This window comes from Manduca sexta, chromosome 12, assembly GCF_014839805.1.
Source record: "Manduca sexta isolate Smith_Timp_Sample1 chromosome 12, JHU_Msex_v1.0, whole genome shotgun sequence".
Classification (NCBI taxonomy): domain Eukaryota; kingdom Metazoa; phylum Arthropoda; class Insecta; order Lepidoptera; family Sphingidae; genus Manduca; species Manduca sexta.
In genome coordinates this window covers 8,637,459-8,652,550 of record NC_051126.1, presented here as the reverse complement: position 1 = coordinate 8,652,550, position 15,092 = coordinate 8,637,459, and the positions used below count along the sequence as shown (strand labels likewise).

General features: G+C 31.3%; 3 protein-coding genes across 3 annotated transcripts; 1 reads left to right on the top strand and 2 right to left on the bottom strand.

Moving 5' to 3' along the window:
• The first annotated feature begins 2,462 nt into the window (after positions 1-2,462).
• On the top strand, positions 2,463-8,555 carry LOC115441515 (forkhead box protein J1-A). The gene is made up of 3 exons (XM_030166331.2): positions 2,463-2,654; positions 2,811-3,473; positions 3,862-8,555. Exons 2-3 carry the CDS (start codon positions 2,835-2,837, stop codon positions 4,342-4,344), a joined length of 1,122 nt encoding a protein of 373 aa, XP_030022191.1. The 5' UTR covers positions 2,463-2,654; positions 2,811-2,834; the 3' UTR covers positions 4,345-8,555.
• Positions 8,556-8,721: 166 nt separating this feature from the next.
• LOC115441513 (glucose dehydrogenase [FAD, quinone]) lies at positions 8,722-11,107 on the bottom strand. Its single transcript, XM_030166330.1, has 3 exons — positions 10,881-11,107; positions 10,596-10,798; positions 8,722-10,247 (listed from the first exon to the last, which is right to left on the bottom strand). Exons 1-3 carry the CDS (start codon positions 11,023-11,025, stop codon positions 8,796-8,798), a joined length of 1,800 nt encoding a protein of 599 aa, XP_030022190.1. The 5' UTR covers positions 11,026-11,107; the 3' UTR covers positions 8,722-8,795.
• A 687-nt stretch (positions 11,108-11,794) lies between these two features.
• LOC115441516 (geranylgeranyl transferase type-2 subunit beta) lies at positions 11,795-14,977 on the bottom strand. Its single transcript, XM_030166332.2, has 6 exons — positions 14,587-14,977; positions 13,484-13,601; positions 13,234-13,327; positions 12,945-13,115; positions 12,429-12,582; positions 11,795-12,293 (listed from the first exon to the last, which is right to left on the bottom strand). The coding sequence occupies exons 1-6, from the start codon at positions 14,778-14,780 to the stop codon at positions 12,023-12,025; spliced, it is 1,002 nt and encodes a 333-aa protein (XP_030022192.1). The 5' UTR covers positions 14,781-14,977; the 3' UTR covers positions 11,795-12,022.
• Positions 14,978-15,092: the final 115 nt, after the last annotated feature.

Sequence of the window (15,092 nt, the reverse complement as noted above, 5' to 3'; positions counted from 1 at the left end):
TTAAAAATACCTATTGTTTTCATTGATAAGTGCTCATGACCATATGTTATTATTTTCACTGCTGACGTCATGGCCTCCCACCTACATAGTGTTAGTCATAAGACCGATAATTAACTTTTCTATGTATTGTGTAGCGACAATATCGGTAATAATGAAAGTGACATTTACCTAATATTTTCATGAATACTTACAGCATTTCTCCGTGAATTTTACCGCTGAGAATGTATGTAAGGCCCTTATTTCGTCTATGGGGAATAAATCAGTTTTTGCAATTATGGGGGCGGTTTACACGAAGGACAGCTTTGATAGCCGTATAGATAAATAGGGGATTTTTTTAATCTTTAATACTTATACTAGCCTAATATAGCCACTTCGTACACGAAAAAAAAATGTTGAAACACATTTTATATGGTTTCATTTTCTTGGAGTAAGCTGTAAATACCTTCAAGAGGTACTTAAACACACTGTCTATACCCTAATACTTCATAAAAGATACTTGTATTGTGTATTACCTAATGGTGTTTCGAAATAAAATATATAAATAATCTAGACTTTCATATAAGATGAACCGAAATTTCTTACACTTACGCATAAAAATTATATTTTAAAACAGGAATTATAAAAGTAACATTGTTTTCTCACACAATTTTATAAATTATACTAATAAAACACACTTACTACATAAAAAAGTCACGGTTATATACGGGATCGCATAATGTATAGGGAACGGTGACAGGCACCCACCGTTACGTTGCACACGTTTGAATACCGCCTGTTGGGGTAGATTTAGGGGTGGACAGGGAGCACGCGACTATATTATTATTTATCATTGAGAATGCAGTTCAAGTTTTTATTCAAGGCAAGGGATATGTTTATGAACTTTTAGAAATACAGAGATTAATAAAAAAAAATAGGTTTGGTTTTAGTAGAAGTCGGTTAAAATTCAAATTTATACTCTACACTAGTATATATCAGAAATTTGTTTGAACGCGCTTATCTGAGAAACTACTAAACCGATTTTCTTTTCTTTTCCCTTTAAATAGGAAGCTACATTACTCCTGATTGTTATAAGCTACTTTTTATCCCGGGAAAATATTTATCCCAATTTTTTTTTCTCGCAGGCGAAGTCATAAGCAAAAGTTACTGTTTATATATTTATTTTAAACGCGCTAGAAATTTTTAAATCTTGTGTTTCAGGAATCACGATTACCAGTCTGTTGTCCCTGATTCTATCCACATTTAGACCTGTTTTAATGTAAGTATTAATAACTCGATGCCGGAAAAACTAGACACCTGCATATAAGTAATTGACGCAATAGAGTGCAGGATTGCGGCTCATAGAATCTTGTAGACACCTTTGCCCAACATTGGGACATCACAGACTTATACGATACGGTACAAATAATTATATTACTTCTATTTAATGCAATAACGGAGAGCCCTGAACACAAACTTATATTTTTCCAAGCTAGAATTATATTTTATTGAACATCTAAGTATAGCATTTTTTTCATTACTTTCGGTATGTAATTTCCTGTCATTATTGAAGACAAAGTAAACACACGACGCCGGCGAACGCTTTGTCGTCCCTCGAAAAGCACTTGTTTGATTGAAAGCCCTTGTAGCGTTCTATGACCCAACTAAAGGGTTGCTCCCTTGTTGTTGAAGTTGTTGTCTAATTCTAATCTACTAAATTATGTGCTTGATTTTAGTAAATAAAAAATACATTATTTTTTTGTACAATCTTCCATAATGTATAATAGTAGGTATAATCTATTACGTTCGAAACTTTTTAATGTGTAACCTTTAGTGCTTAGGATATTTACCCTGGTAAAGATAAATTATAATCATACATAGTTATTCCTAGGTTTTACAATTTGCAATTAAAATTTTATATCAATAGTTATGAACATATCTACCTAATTTATGTTAACACGCCTTACGTTTTATTTATAATTTTTCAAGTCTGTAATGGATGTCCTTGGCTTGTACTTGGTTAAAAGTGTATTTTTTATGATACTTATAATTATGTGGTTAGTGCGGAAATACCCGCAGCGAATTCTCATTTACAATTAGACAGAAAATATAGCTGATAAGAAGTATCTAAGTATACAGACCCGCATTAAGGCAGTTTGTTCTTGCGAACTTTAATATTAAATTACCACTATAGATTTGTAACAAAATATGAGGTGATTACATTAATAAAAAAATAACACTACTCTCGTATTGTACCAGAAGATAGTATCAAATTAATGTAGTCAGATGACTTCATATGGTGAAACTTTCGGCATTCCATAGCCGTAGATTAGAGAACTCGCTGCGGTCCTGTTCCGATAACCATGACTAATTGTCTGGAGCGATGCGGGCCAGCCGCCCCGTTCTTTCGCGGGCGGAAAAATATCGATCGGCGGGCACACACCTGTTCAGTGTTCAGCGGCCGGCAGACAATGGGGCCCGCGCACCTGCCCGCACAAGCCACCGCGCCGTGGGCTAGTGCGCACACACGCACCCAGAGCCCACCACGATTCGATCGCAGCATGGAGCGCGCGGGGGGCCGCTGACCACCGCGACGTCACGTTGGCCTCGCGCCGCCGCCGATCGATTACCGTCCGGCATCTTGGACGGTCACCGTCAGCCACCATCTCACACTCCAGGTAAATTTTGCAAATTCTTTTACTGGTTATTATTAATCTTTTGAGTGTTTAGTATTTTTATTTAATTACATTAAATATTTTAAAGTGATTATTTTTACTGTGTATAGATTTGATTTATTGTCAGGTGACTCATCGAATGTCGCAATTCTATTTCAGGTGCACCGAGCAATGTAGATCACGATGCACATAACATCGGGTTTGTCTCCCGCCTCCGGCGAAATGTTAGACACCTCAGTTTTAAATTTCTATGGTGATTCAGGAGATCAATGCAGCGATGCATATTTCGCTGTCGACCATACAGTTCCTGAATCTTCTCATACTGTCGAGATTGAATATGTTTATGAACAACCTGACAGTTACGCACAAAATCAAGAACTTGTTGATACAGAAATGGTCCAGAGTGAAATTGTCGACTCGGAAGAAAATAATTCCGCAAAAACGCGAGTAAAACATAAACCAGAAAAAATTATAGAAGATGAACAAGATCTAACAAATCTTACATGGTTGCAAAATATAACAAACATAATGGCCATTCCTCAATTTCCTATATCTCCCATGTCGCCGAGTCCACAAATTAAAACACCGCCCCAAAATACAAGACTGCAAAAATTCAACCAGACTATAGCAAAGTGTCAGAATGACTTTATGGAAAATAAAGAGGAATATCAAAAGAACAGTGAGAAGAAGCCGCCATATTCATACAGTACGTTAATTTGTATGGCAATGAGATATAATAATGATAAAATGACGCTGTCTGCAATATATTCGTGGATAAGAGACAACTTTAAATATTACAGGAACGCGGACCCCACATGGCAGGTAAGTGTTATCGGCTGCCGTGGTGATCAGGGATCTAGGGTTAATTTAATAAACGGGTAATCTGCAAACTGTGAGTGATAAGATTAAAGTTAATTGGATTTAGACAATGGATTGCTACATTGAAGTGGATGATAGTTATAGTTTATCGGATGGAATGATAAGAGATACATATAAGTGGTGACATGATATTTAAGATTTAATGAAATAATTCAGTAATTTTTCGGACGGTTACTGTATATTTTATTGCGGCGAAATTATTGAGACACAAAAACTGATTTAATTACTTATAGTTGCAGATTAATAATTTATTTTAATAGGTATATAGGTAGATATAATAAATTATAAAAAAATGTGAAAATATAGTTAAGTGAATAATTTGTTTTTTCAGAATTCAATAAGACACAATCTATCTCTCAACAAAGTTTTTGTTAAAGTGGCTCGCTCTAAACATGAACCAGGCAAAGGTGGTTTCTGGAAACTTGATTTGGCGCACTTAGAAGGAACAAAACGAATATCCAATAGACCACAGAAAAAGAAAAAAAGAGCGTCAACGGAAGCAAAAACTGGTACAAACGTTACTGAGGAAAAAATTGCTGTTTCAAACATACCGCCTCCAGAATTTGAAGGAATAACAAATGATATGGCGCAAGCCGTGACTCTTCATTTACCAGAATTCGACCTAGATGGCATTCAATCGATTGACAACATAGGATTAGAAACAAATATAGGAGCAAACGTAATTGTTGAACCGGCTGTACCGCCGCCGCTTATTCCTGAGGACGACCTAACCAATCTGTTATTAAACCCTACAGAATGGGATGATTTGCAATTGGATATGCTAGATAATTATTTGGACTCTTGTTTCAAGTAAGTGTATTATTATTTGAATTATAACTTTTCCAAACTATTTTAATCAATACAGAATAAAATTTAATTTGACATTTTCTGAACAAGTTAAACAGTTAATATAATAGTGTTTTGTTTTTAACTTTTAAAAATACGTTATCAATAAAGTGTAATAACTTATGTTTGATTTTAATAGACGTTTTGATTCTTCTCATTATGAAGAGAACTGAAGTATAATGTTTGAATATTATAAATTAATTTTGGTAGCTTAAGTTACGAGTATAATTACTAAGATTTTTATATACTTGTCAAAAATGGTTACATATGTGTAAATTTGATTTATATGTAATACATTTGTATGCATTGAGGGAGAAACGTTGTGGTATTAGGAAATTTCAATGTGTGTAGTTGGAACATTACAGTGGTCGTGTTAAGGTTTAACTAAAACATTAACCTTTAGATGCAATAAATAACTTTTGATATCATTACTCTAGTCATATCAAGGCTTAAGCGAAAGAATAGTTATAAAACTGTCTATTATGTTATGTTTGTAATATTAGGTGGGGCTCATTTAATAGTGATGTAGAAAACTTTGGCTGTAGCCTATACTGTAGAAGTTTACTATAAAAAGAAAAGTTTTAATTCAGAAAGAATTAATGTGACATCTTATTCCGTCCAAAAATGTTTTATCGAGGAAAAAACCATATATATTTTAAAAATAGTCTATAAAAATCGGCGTGTACACCATTTGGATCTATTCGAAATTAATGTAGTAAAGGAAATGTATCTCTTAAATGATAGATTTTAATGTAGAAATTACTGCACAATGCGCATTATATTTAGAGTTACTATGTTAAATAAAAGTATGAAATACTTTCAATAATTTATACCTACATGAATTACTAGTTTATTTGCTCAAAATAACGCGCTCAATATTAGAACCAAGGATAATAATTTGGTAAATAACAGTATTATGAAATGAATACACTCTATTCAATTAAGAAAATTTTATTGCATTAAGTACGTCAATCGTATTTTATACAAAAATAAGCCGAAGCGCTATCCTTAGTAATATTGCTTAAATTATTTTATGCAACACATAATAATAAATAGTATAGTTATGTATATATTTTACAGAACATACTTATTGTATTTGTTACAAGGCTTTCTTGAAACAACAATTGGTGTTTTTGCATTTCGTATTTTTTTTTACCACGGGTTTCGGCGCTTAAACTGCACTTATTAAAATTTATATATAATTTCAATACGATGCGAAATATGTTTGAAGTAAGTTGTATTTATAAATTAACTTAATAATATGACAATTTATTTGATCACGTCAAAATTAACATTATTAAGATTTCAAAATTAAATATACTTACAAAGTTCGTACTGGTTTTTTAAGCCCAGTATTGATACTTATCTTCTTTTTTTGTGACTCTAAATCGAATGCTTCGACAAATATATATATACTTAGGTCACATATTATAACACGTGTGAAAGTATACCTTCAAACGTGTTACAAGTAGTACTTACGCTTCTTATTATTTGCAATAATTATAATTTGTAAAGCCAACTATATAGATATAGAAAAAGACGTATTTACCGCTCAGTATTATAGGTAATTATTATAAAAGTAAAGATACTTTTAAAAGGGATAACTTACAAGTGTGTGGAAATATTTTACGACTAGACTGTAGTACATTAATGGAACAATTTAAAAACTATCAGATATTCCGTCCAATATAATGTGAGCAAAAATTGCGTTTATGCATGTTTTTTAGTAGGGTAAGGTAAGAAGCTGATTATTGGAATATTTCTCCTTAAAGAAAACAAAAAAAAAACTCTAGAATTAATAAACATAATAATCTGTTCTACAGTTTTATAACATCGTAGTTAACAAACAAAATGTCTTAAATCAATACTAAAATATTTTATACGTGTTCCAAGAATCAGGATGTTTGTATTTGAACTGGTTTTAAAAAAAGTAAATTATGTCATATTCAACAAAACGTATATTTTATTTAGTGTGGCGCACAATATTTCATAACGAAATGGCTTGTAATTTTCGCAAAAAATACGTAATACTTCCGTCCGTGTGTTGTTCATATTTTAATGGGTGTTAAAAATTTGTAGACTAATTTGTACTTAATATGTAAAATATTGTTAATATTGGATAATTATGATATTTGCTCTTAGGGATGAGATCCATAGCCTTAACAAGACATAAGCCGATTTATAAATACAGCGAAAAATAATAGTTCCACGGGGTTCTTTTATAAAAACGAACGATTCCGTAACCATGTTTAATATTTCGATGTTGTATATATACAGTTTACAAAAATGACAGATTATTCTGAACTTTTTTTAGACTTAAATGAATCGAAGTCGGATACATAGGAGTCATCTAAATATATTTGTCGTAATTGAAGTAATAATATACATTTAATATGTTGCTAAAACGACGGTGGAAGCAGTAAGTTGTGCGCGACGTAATGAAATAGGCAAATTATAACTTGTGTAATTAAAAATAGCTTTCATTCCAATCAATCTATCAAAAAGATATGCGAACCTCCATGTTTTTAAAAATTATGTAAGTATATATTATATATTAATAATAAATTTATCAAAAGACCGAAACTAATCTGTGGTGAAAATTTATTTAGATAACCAACATTAATTGTAAAACGTAATGATGAAGTATTTTTGTGTTTGGTCTTCAAGTGTCAATTCTTGAACAAGTTTTTTGTGACCTGTATGTAATCATTATGAACATTTGTTATGAAATATGATATTTTTCTTAAATTAAATATGTGAAAACCATTTTTTTTTATAAACTGCATTCTTAAGTTTCCATTTAAGGATTTTGATAATCTGTACTAATAATATTGTACATTTACCGAAGTCATTAATGCATTTTTAATATTAAATACCAGTCATATACTTTTATTACTATTATGTATACCTAAGGTCTATATAATTTTATTTCTGTGAAATTCATCCTTTAAATTCATTAATATTATTATGTCACCGTGATTGCGATTTTTCAGTTTGATTTTTTAAAAAGAATATACGTATCATATTATTAATATACAATAATAATCTGACTTCTTTTATACGATATAATTAAGTACATATAAATAAGTATCTAAAATATGAAGGGTACCTATTTATAATATATGTAATTGTGTGTTAGCAGCTTGTATACTATCTCTATGTAGAGTCTCCCAGTATTATTTCATTGCCTATTGAAATTATAGACCGTATTATGGTAGTTACGGTTTATACCAAATATTTAGAAAAACAGGAGTTTAAAATTGAAAGCCGAAACAAAAATGCGCACAAAAATAATGTAATATGGGTAATAGTTATTTTTAATATTTGGTTTATAAAATTATAAATGCAGTAAATTGTTTCTTTTATGATCGGATCCTGACTCCAATGATAAATAATGCTGCTCTTGTATTTAGGAGAATATCTATTTTTTAATAACACAATATGTCAGCGAATATTAAATTAGATATTGTATTGTGTATTTGATGCCCACGTACTTAGTGGGTTGTGCTCTTGGCAGAGTACCTATTCAATGTGAAATTAACCAACCGTAAGGCTTAGGAACCATGTGGCTAACTACGCCCCAAATGCATGAAAAAAAAAATTGACCGCTTGTGGTATTGTAGGTGATTTATCTATTCAACTAAATTATTTTGCACCTATCTATTCATACATTTGGAACTGCATAACGTATGTGTTATACATTTCGCTGGCTCACTATTACAAGGTTCTATGTTATATTTTTTTGGACAAATTGAGTAATTCAACGATTCTGTGTGTTTTTTAGTAAAAAAAAAAACAACAATCCTGAAAGATAAATAAAGGAGGAACCATGAAAGTTTTGTTTTTACTACCATTAGAATTTTAAATCCCATTTCCTCAACATAATCAAAATCAACATGGGACCTTGTAACAGTGAACGAGACATTATTTTTCCGTGTAGTATTACGACTACTTGACATATCTAATTAATTTAAGTGAATGTGAGTTTGAGTTACGACCAAATGTTATGATATAAGCAAAATATTATTTATGGTGTTTCAGTAGATATTTGTATTTTATGTCGAACTGACCTTTGTAGTATTATAGTGGTTGTTTTTGGAATCGAAGCTCAAAATATGATGTACGCGTTATTCGTCCATAGAAGTGTCCTTAATACTTTCAATAAAGTGTTAAAACTTATTGCTGTTTTATTATTTATTCTTCTACATTCTATTACACTATTTTTGGATTACGATCATCAAAAAATAGAGTTTGTGAAGAACAGCGTATGAGACAACTTGAGTTTATATACGAAATTTTACTTACCTAGATATATTCATAATATATCAGAAGAATAATAAGTCACTGTATTATAAACTTTGTGGGTATATTTATATGAATAAATAATTTAAATATGCATACTTAGATTTTAAAATAATCTCATTTGTAACAAACTAACATACTATTATCATTATAAAATCGGTCTTTTTTAAAACAAAAAGGAATATCAGTTTTTATTTCACTGTTTAATCTTATGTTCGTGTCGAAAAATACCAAAGCCATCATAGCAACGGCTGCATTTATATTGCCGCTAGGCATCGTCGGCAGAACGGAAGCATCGACTACGTATAATCCGTCTACCCCTAAAACTTTGAAGGAGTTATCAACAACTGCATTTTCGGAGGTCGGTAAACCCATAGAGCAAGTACCAACTGGGTGAAAACTGGTTAAAGTTAAATGTTTCACATAACATTCGAGATACGAATTTGAAAAAAAATCGTAGTTTTCACATCCTGGAAATATGTTTTCATTTAAATATGCGCCAATATTTCGCATAGCCTTTGTTTCAACGAATTCTTTAATAAGCCTCAAACCTCTTATAAGTAAATTTACATCTTCTTTATTATATAAATATTTTGGATCTATTACAGGTGGGATATTTGGATCTGTGCTTTGTATGTACACTTCACCTTTACTCTTAGGATGTAAGATCACAGGTAGTATAGTAGCTACATACTTATCCAAACCTTTAGAGATATAATTATTCCATGTTATTTCATTTATATTGACAGTTTTTTTCAATTGAGTCCCTCTGTCAGATGCTAATCCTGCTGATAGCACCATGAACTGCAAGTCTGGTGTTGTTTGGTTCATTGAAGACAAAAAGCCTATGTTTTCACAACCAGATGAAGTAAGAGGGCCTCTTCCATTGAAGAAGTAATCAAAAGCATGAAATGGATTTACCATATCCATGGCAGTTATAGAGACTGGTTTATCAAATTGAACCAAGTCCAAACCTGTAGTTACATGATCTTGTAAATTTTTGCCTACTGGGAGGTTTTTTACCAGTGGTATGTCAAATTGTTTCAATATTTGTTCAGGTCCAATACCAGATAATTGTAAAATTTTTGGTGTGTTGTATGCTCCAGCAGATAGAATTATACCTTTCCTAGCTAATATTTTATTTACTTTTCCAGATAATAGAAAGCTAATTCCAACAGCCTTGTTTCTATCAAACATTATTTTATTTACCAATACATTAGTCAGTATGTGGGTAGAAAAACCAGACTTTTCGGGGCTTGTCCATCGTTTTCCATTTTTTTGGTTCACTACAGCTTTACTAAATCCTACATTAAAATCTAATCCTAAATTATTATGATATCCTAACTCTTTGGCAGCATCTAATATGGCATCTGACAAATCACTTTGATACTTAACATTTTCTAAATGTAAAATTTCCTCTTCTAAGTATTTAAATTTATTTTTTATATATTCTTTGGTATATTTTTGTTGGAACCAATTCACATAATGTGATATATTGCCTCTTACGTAAATCATATTATTGAGTGCTGAAGATCCGCCTATTATCTTCCCTTGAGGACTTTTGCATTTCTGAAATTATAGGAATAATTAAAATGAAAAAAAAGTGTCTCTTAAAATATCTGGATGTTTGCTGCATAATTACTGCTTGCATAATATTTATCTGTATTTTTTATTTATTGTTGAGGAGCCCTATTCCGTCTAAGGGACCAAAACCGTGTTTTTGCAATTATGGTCATTCTGATTAAAGGGCAGATTACATAGCCATATGGGGAAACAGTTTTTTTTTTAATTTGTCTACTTTAATTTCTATATGGCAAGCAATGCAATCCTCTGATTAGAACTACCGTAGATGGAATAAGACGGGTATGGCCCCGTAGACGTAGAATACGGCGCCCTGAATGTACTTCGAAATTTTACCTTATCTCTCATAGCCAGGCAAGCATCTCTCTGTGGTAGAGTTTCGAATTGCCAGTCATACAATGATCCGTGTAAAAATGGACCCAAAACCGGCATGTTGAACAGACTATTACTTCTCCCGCCAGCTTCTAGGACTATAAACGAATGATTTGTTTCGGTTGCTATTTGTTGAGCTATGACGGAACCAGCTGTGCCAGCTCCCACTATACAAACAGAAACAGTATATGGTATACATATTTTCCAAGAACCTATGCAAAAAAGTTCTTAATCAATGCATTTACCCACCGATAATATAATCGTATTCTTGTTGAAAATCTTTGAAGTAGTTACTATTTATTAGATCACTATAGTAAGCCATGTAAGTAAATAACGTGAATATATGTAAGCCTAAACTAATTATAAAGAACTCTATGTAATGAATTGAAGGCATTTTAAACAAATTTAATATTTTTGAATTTTGATTATTGATAAAAAAATATTTTGAGGTTATGTTTTTATTTTGAATTCTCTTTGACAGTGACAGTTTTGCTGTCATCTTGTCATGTGCCTTGACTTTTTTATTTTTGATTCGTGCTTAACATGCATTTAGTCAATGAAATAATTTTAAAATGGGCACGAGGTTGGGGATTGGAACGGACTGCCGAGACAGTTTCAGCGTTTTAAAAGCCAATGCATATACTTCTTACTTTTCGAAGTCATGTGTGTATTGTTTGTCAATTATCGTTCATTTTAACGACGAAAAAACACGTAAGGGAACCTATACGGACAGTATATACCCTAGAATTCTCCATAAGTATTCTTAAGGTGGTAGCTCAAGGTCCATTTTCATACATTTTGTTTCGGCTTTAATCTGGGTAACTAAACAAGTAATTTTAAAGGCCGAAATATCCATGATTATTAATTATTTTTACGTTTTTCTTTCAACTGCGAGAACTAATCACTAACTAGACGTGAATTTAAATTCTTTACTTGCCAATACTTGTTTAGTTACCCAGATTAAAGCCGAAACAAAATGTATGAAAATGGACCTTGAGCTACCACCTTAAGGTCTTTGAAGTCTGCGAGCTCGTGTTAAGCCAGTGTGATAATTTTTTTCTATAATAAAGAAGACCCGAACCTATCAGTGAGACAGTATTTTATATTGCTGGTATAAATATTATATACATAAACCTAAGATCGAAATAAAATGAAACAACTACTTTGTTAGGTGGCACAACATAATATATTTGTGTAAAAGCAAAAATATTGTATGTGATAACTGTAATAGCAGGAATCGTAGTTAATTATAAATTGAATATAAAATATAAAACAGTCTACCAATCTTCATAGTAATAACGGATACTTCAATAGTTACAATATTAATAAAATTATATGATTTAAAATAATTTATTTTGGTCTTGGTAACTTCTATAATATGTACAAATAAATTAAATATGCAATATTTGAGGCTCTAATTTCAATTTATCTATTGTTTCTTGAGGCATGCAATATGTAGGATTCACAGCTTTTATACTAGTGTTGCCAAGTAATGATAATCCTGCTAAACCAAACAATGTGTGGAATGGATCGGTAATATCGCCTGGTCGATCACTGAATCCACCAGTTTCAGCATCTTGACATGCAAGTATGAATTGTTCTAGACTTTTCTTATCTACCCAATGTATTCTGTTAAGCATGGACAGTGACGACATCACCCACCTAAAAAGTTAAAAATTAAAAGTATAATTACAAAAAACACATGTTAGAATTTTTACAACAAAAATTAGAGGTTGAAATTTAGCTATATCATGTTATAGATAAATATAATAAGTATTAATTTTTTTTATGCTTTACCATGAATAACATAGGTCAGGCAGCTTTTCAGGTCTTCCGTTTAGGCCTCCACTAGGTAATTGCCGTTCACAGAGCCACCAGGCCAGCTCATCAGCATGGAGGGCATCCATTCGTTTGCATATTGACAGTGTTCCAACACAACAGTAGATCAGACCTAGGTAATGAAAATATAAATAATGCTACATAATTTTTTTTATAAAAATACTTAGAATATATTAGTGGAATAGGATAGATGAAATCATTTAATTATGAATGTGGAACAACTGTGATTTCAAATAAGAAAAGTCAAATTGTAAATAAACTAAAATATGAAACAAGGTACTATTCTGTCTTTAGATATATTTTACCACATTAAGGCGGTAAAATTGTCCTCAAAACCAAATACAAATGAAGGCCCCCAGGTGTGCTGTTTGTAACCGTAACATTTTAATTAAGCTCTAAAAAGTAATAATAATAATTTATACTATAATAAAGTTTATTGTTATAATATCAGAAACTGTAACTTATTAGCATTACCTGCATGACTTTCTGAGCCAGGTTTGGAGCCAAATCCTCCATCAAAGTTCATACAACTTAAGACAAAATCAACAGCTTTGTTCACATTAATGTCTTCCATTCTATGAAGAAGAGAAAGGCACATCACAGCACAAAAGGAGAATCTGGTGTCCACTTCACCCCATTTATCACCTGCATCATGAAAAATACATAGTACAGTATGAATTAAAAATATCAAGCATTATTTAAGCATTTTGTAAAACTTTTAATATATTTGTCTTTATTATATTTTGTAAAATAATATTCTAACCATAAAAGCTGCCATCTTCCTGCTGCATTGATGCTACAAATCTTACAACTCCTTCAACATCAATAGCATCCAGCCTGTCATACATTGCTAGTACCTGCATGGAAATATTAAGTAAAACATCACAATGATTCAGAATATTGACATAATATTTTAATTTTTGTGGTTACATATGAAGATAAATACCTCTTCTATTTGTGTGTGAAAAATAAATTGAAAGTAAAAAAAAATAATAATCATACTGTGTATATACCTGTACTGCACTTAAAGTATAGAGCATGTGAGGATCATGGTTAATGCTAGCTGATATACCACCACTCTCGCTGTCCTGGCATGATTTTATAAACTCAATGATTTCCTCCTTGGGCATCCTGAAAATGACGATGTGTAAAGAATTATTTATTTATTTATTTATTTATTTATTAGGGAAACATACAATATATTAACTCTTATAAACTAGGTAACATAACTTAAAATACATAAATCAACAAAGTTTCCACTTATAGATATCTATTATACAGTATAGTAGATGCTATTGGTAAAAGTTACTAATCATTATCACTTCTTTTTTTTTTTTTTAAGTTTTTAAAATTTGTTATTTTAAACGAGTTAACTGCCAAATAATTACAAGTTCATATTCATATTATATTTCATAATAATTTGCAACGAGACTCATGTGATGAAATATGACATTCTGATTGTAACATGCATAACTTTGTTTTTGTAAATAAATTGCTCGATATTCTTAATTAATTATATATAATTGAGTTCACATTCAAACAGGCAGACAGATGCACCGGGGACTTTGTTTTTATATTGTTTAAAACTTTTTAGAGGAACTGTTCTGTCATATAGGATTGTTGCATATTTTTAATCACACACACAGCACACATAACAACAGCTTTCAAAAGGAAACATTTTCAGTTTTTGCAATCGTTTTCATTGATTCTCTACTCTTATGGGTCGTAAATAGTGTTATATAGCATATAGCCATCCTCAAAGAATGGCTTGTTCCAGCACTAAAAGATTTTTTCTATTTTAACCCATAGTTTCTTATATTGGCTTGTTCAAACAAACAAACTCTTCAGCTTTATATAATAGTATAGATATGATATATTTCAGGTGTTATGAGATACCTACCAGATGTTTATATTCACAATTCCATTAAGTTAATCGTTTCATAACATTGATGTAACACGTAGGATTCTTATGATGGTAACAGATTTTTTAAAAATATTTACACCAAGGGCATAAAAGCTGGGATAAGTGTAATTTACGCTAATCTATAGGGCATAGAGCAGCCAAACGTGCTATTTGCAAATGTTGGTATAAAAATAATGAAAAACAGGTAAGTACCTCGAAGATTGATCCATGAGCTCCATTGCAGTTAAACTCCAATATATACCGGACATGCGAAGATATTCAGTCATGCAGTATTCATAATCATCCTTATTTAATCCATAACTTGCTAGGTAATCTGAATGTTTCTGTAATAGCAATGATTTGGGCCTGTCCTCTTTGAGGACCACGTCTTTCGTGGTGAAAGACATTCAGTTATTTTTTTAAATAGCTGAGTAGAATATTAGCGTCAATCTGACTCGCAATGATGATCTATTTTCTTACAGAAAGGCCAGTTATAACTTCCTTTCTAGCTTTGTAACTGTCCAAGCTAGGTGATAAAATCACTGAACAATTTACATCCTTTTTCTACTCTAGCGAAAACTAATCTCGAATGTATCTAAAATTGTGTTGTCAGAAAAAAGCCTTCAAATTCTGCAGTTAGATTGCGCAATTTCAAACAAATTCATTCCGACATTAAATCAAAATTCCGAAATGAAAATTAATAAAATAAAAGTTAAAAT

Bases quoted from the DNA above. Each gene is read 5' to 3' on its own strand.
- LOC115441516 (XM_030166332.2), bottom strand. From the start codon at position 14,780: ATGTCTTTCACCACGAAAGACGTGGTCCTCAAAGAGGACAGGCCCAAA. The intron at 13,602-14,586 runs GTACTTACCTGT...CGTCATTTTCAG, and splicing joins CTCATGGATCAATCTTCGAG to GATGCCCAAGGAGGAAATCA. The intron at 12,294-12,428 runs GTAAAGCATAAA...TTAACTTTTTAG, and splicing joins CCTGACCTATGTTATTCATG to GTGGGTGATGTCGTCACTGT.
- LOC115441515 (XM_030166331.2), top strand. From the start codon at position 2,835: ATGCACATAACATCGGGTTTGTCTCCCGCCTCCGGCGAAATGTTAGAC. The intron at 3,474-3,861 runs GTAAGTGTTATC...TTGTTTTTTCAG, and splicing joins ACGCGGACCCCACATGGCAG to AATTCAATAAGACACAATCT.
- LOC115441513 (XM_030166330.1), bottom strand. From the start codon at position 11,025: ATGCCTTCAATTCATTACATAGAGTTCTTTATAATTAGTTTAGGCTTA. The intron at 10,799-10,880 runs GTGGGTAAATGC...CTGTTTGTATAG, and splicing joins AGAATACGATTATATTATCG to TGGGAGCTGGCACAGCTGGT. The intron at 10,248-10,595 runs GTAAAATTTCGA...CTATAATTTCAG, and splicing joins GCCTGGCTATGAGAGATAAG to AAATGCAAAAGTCCTCAAGG.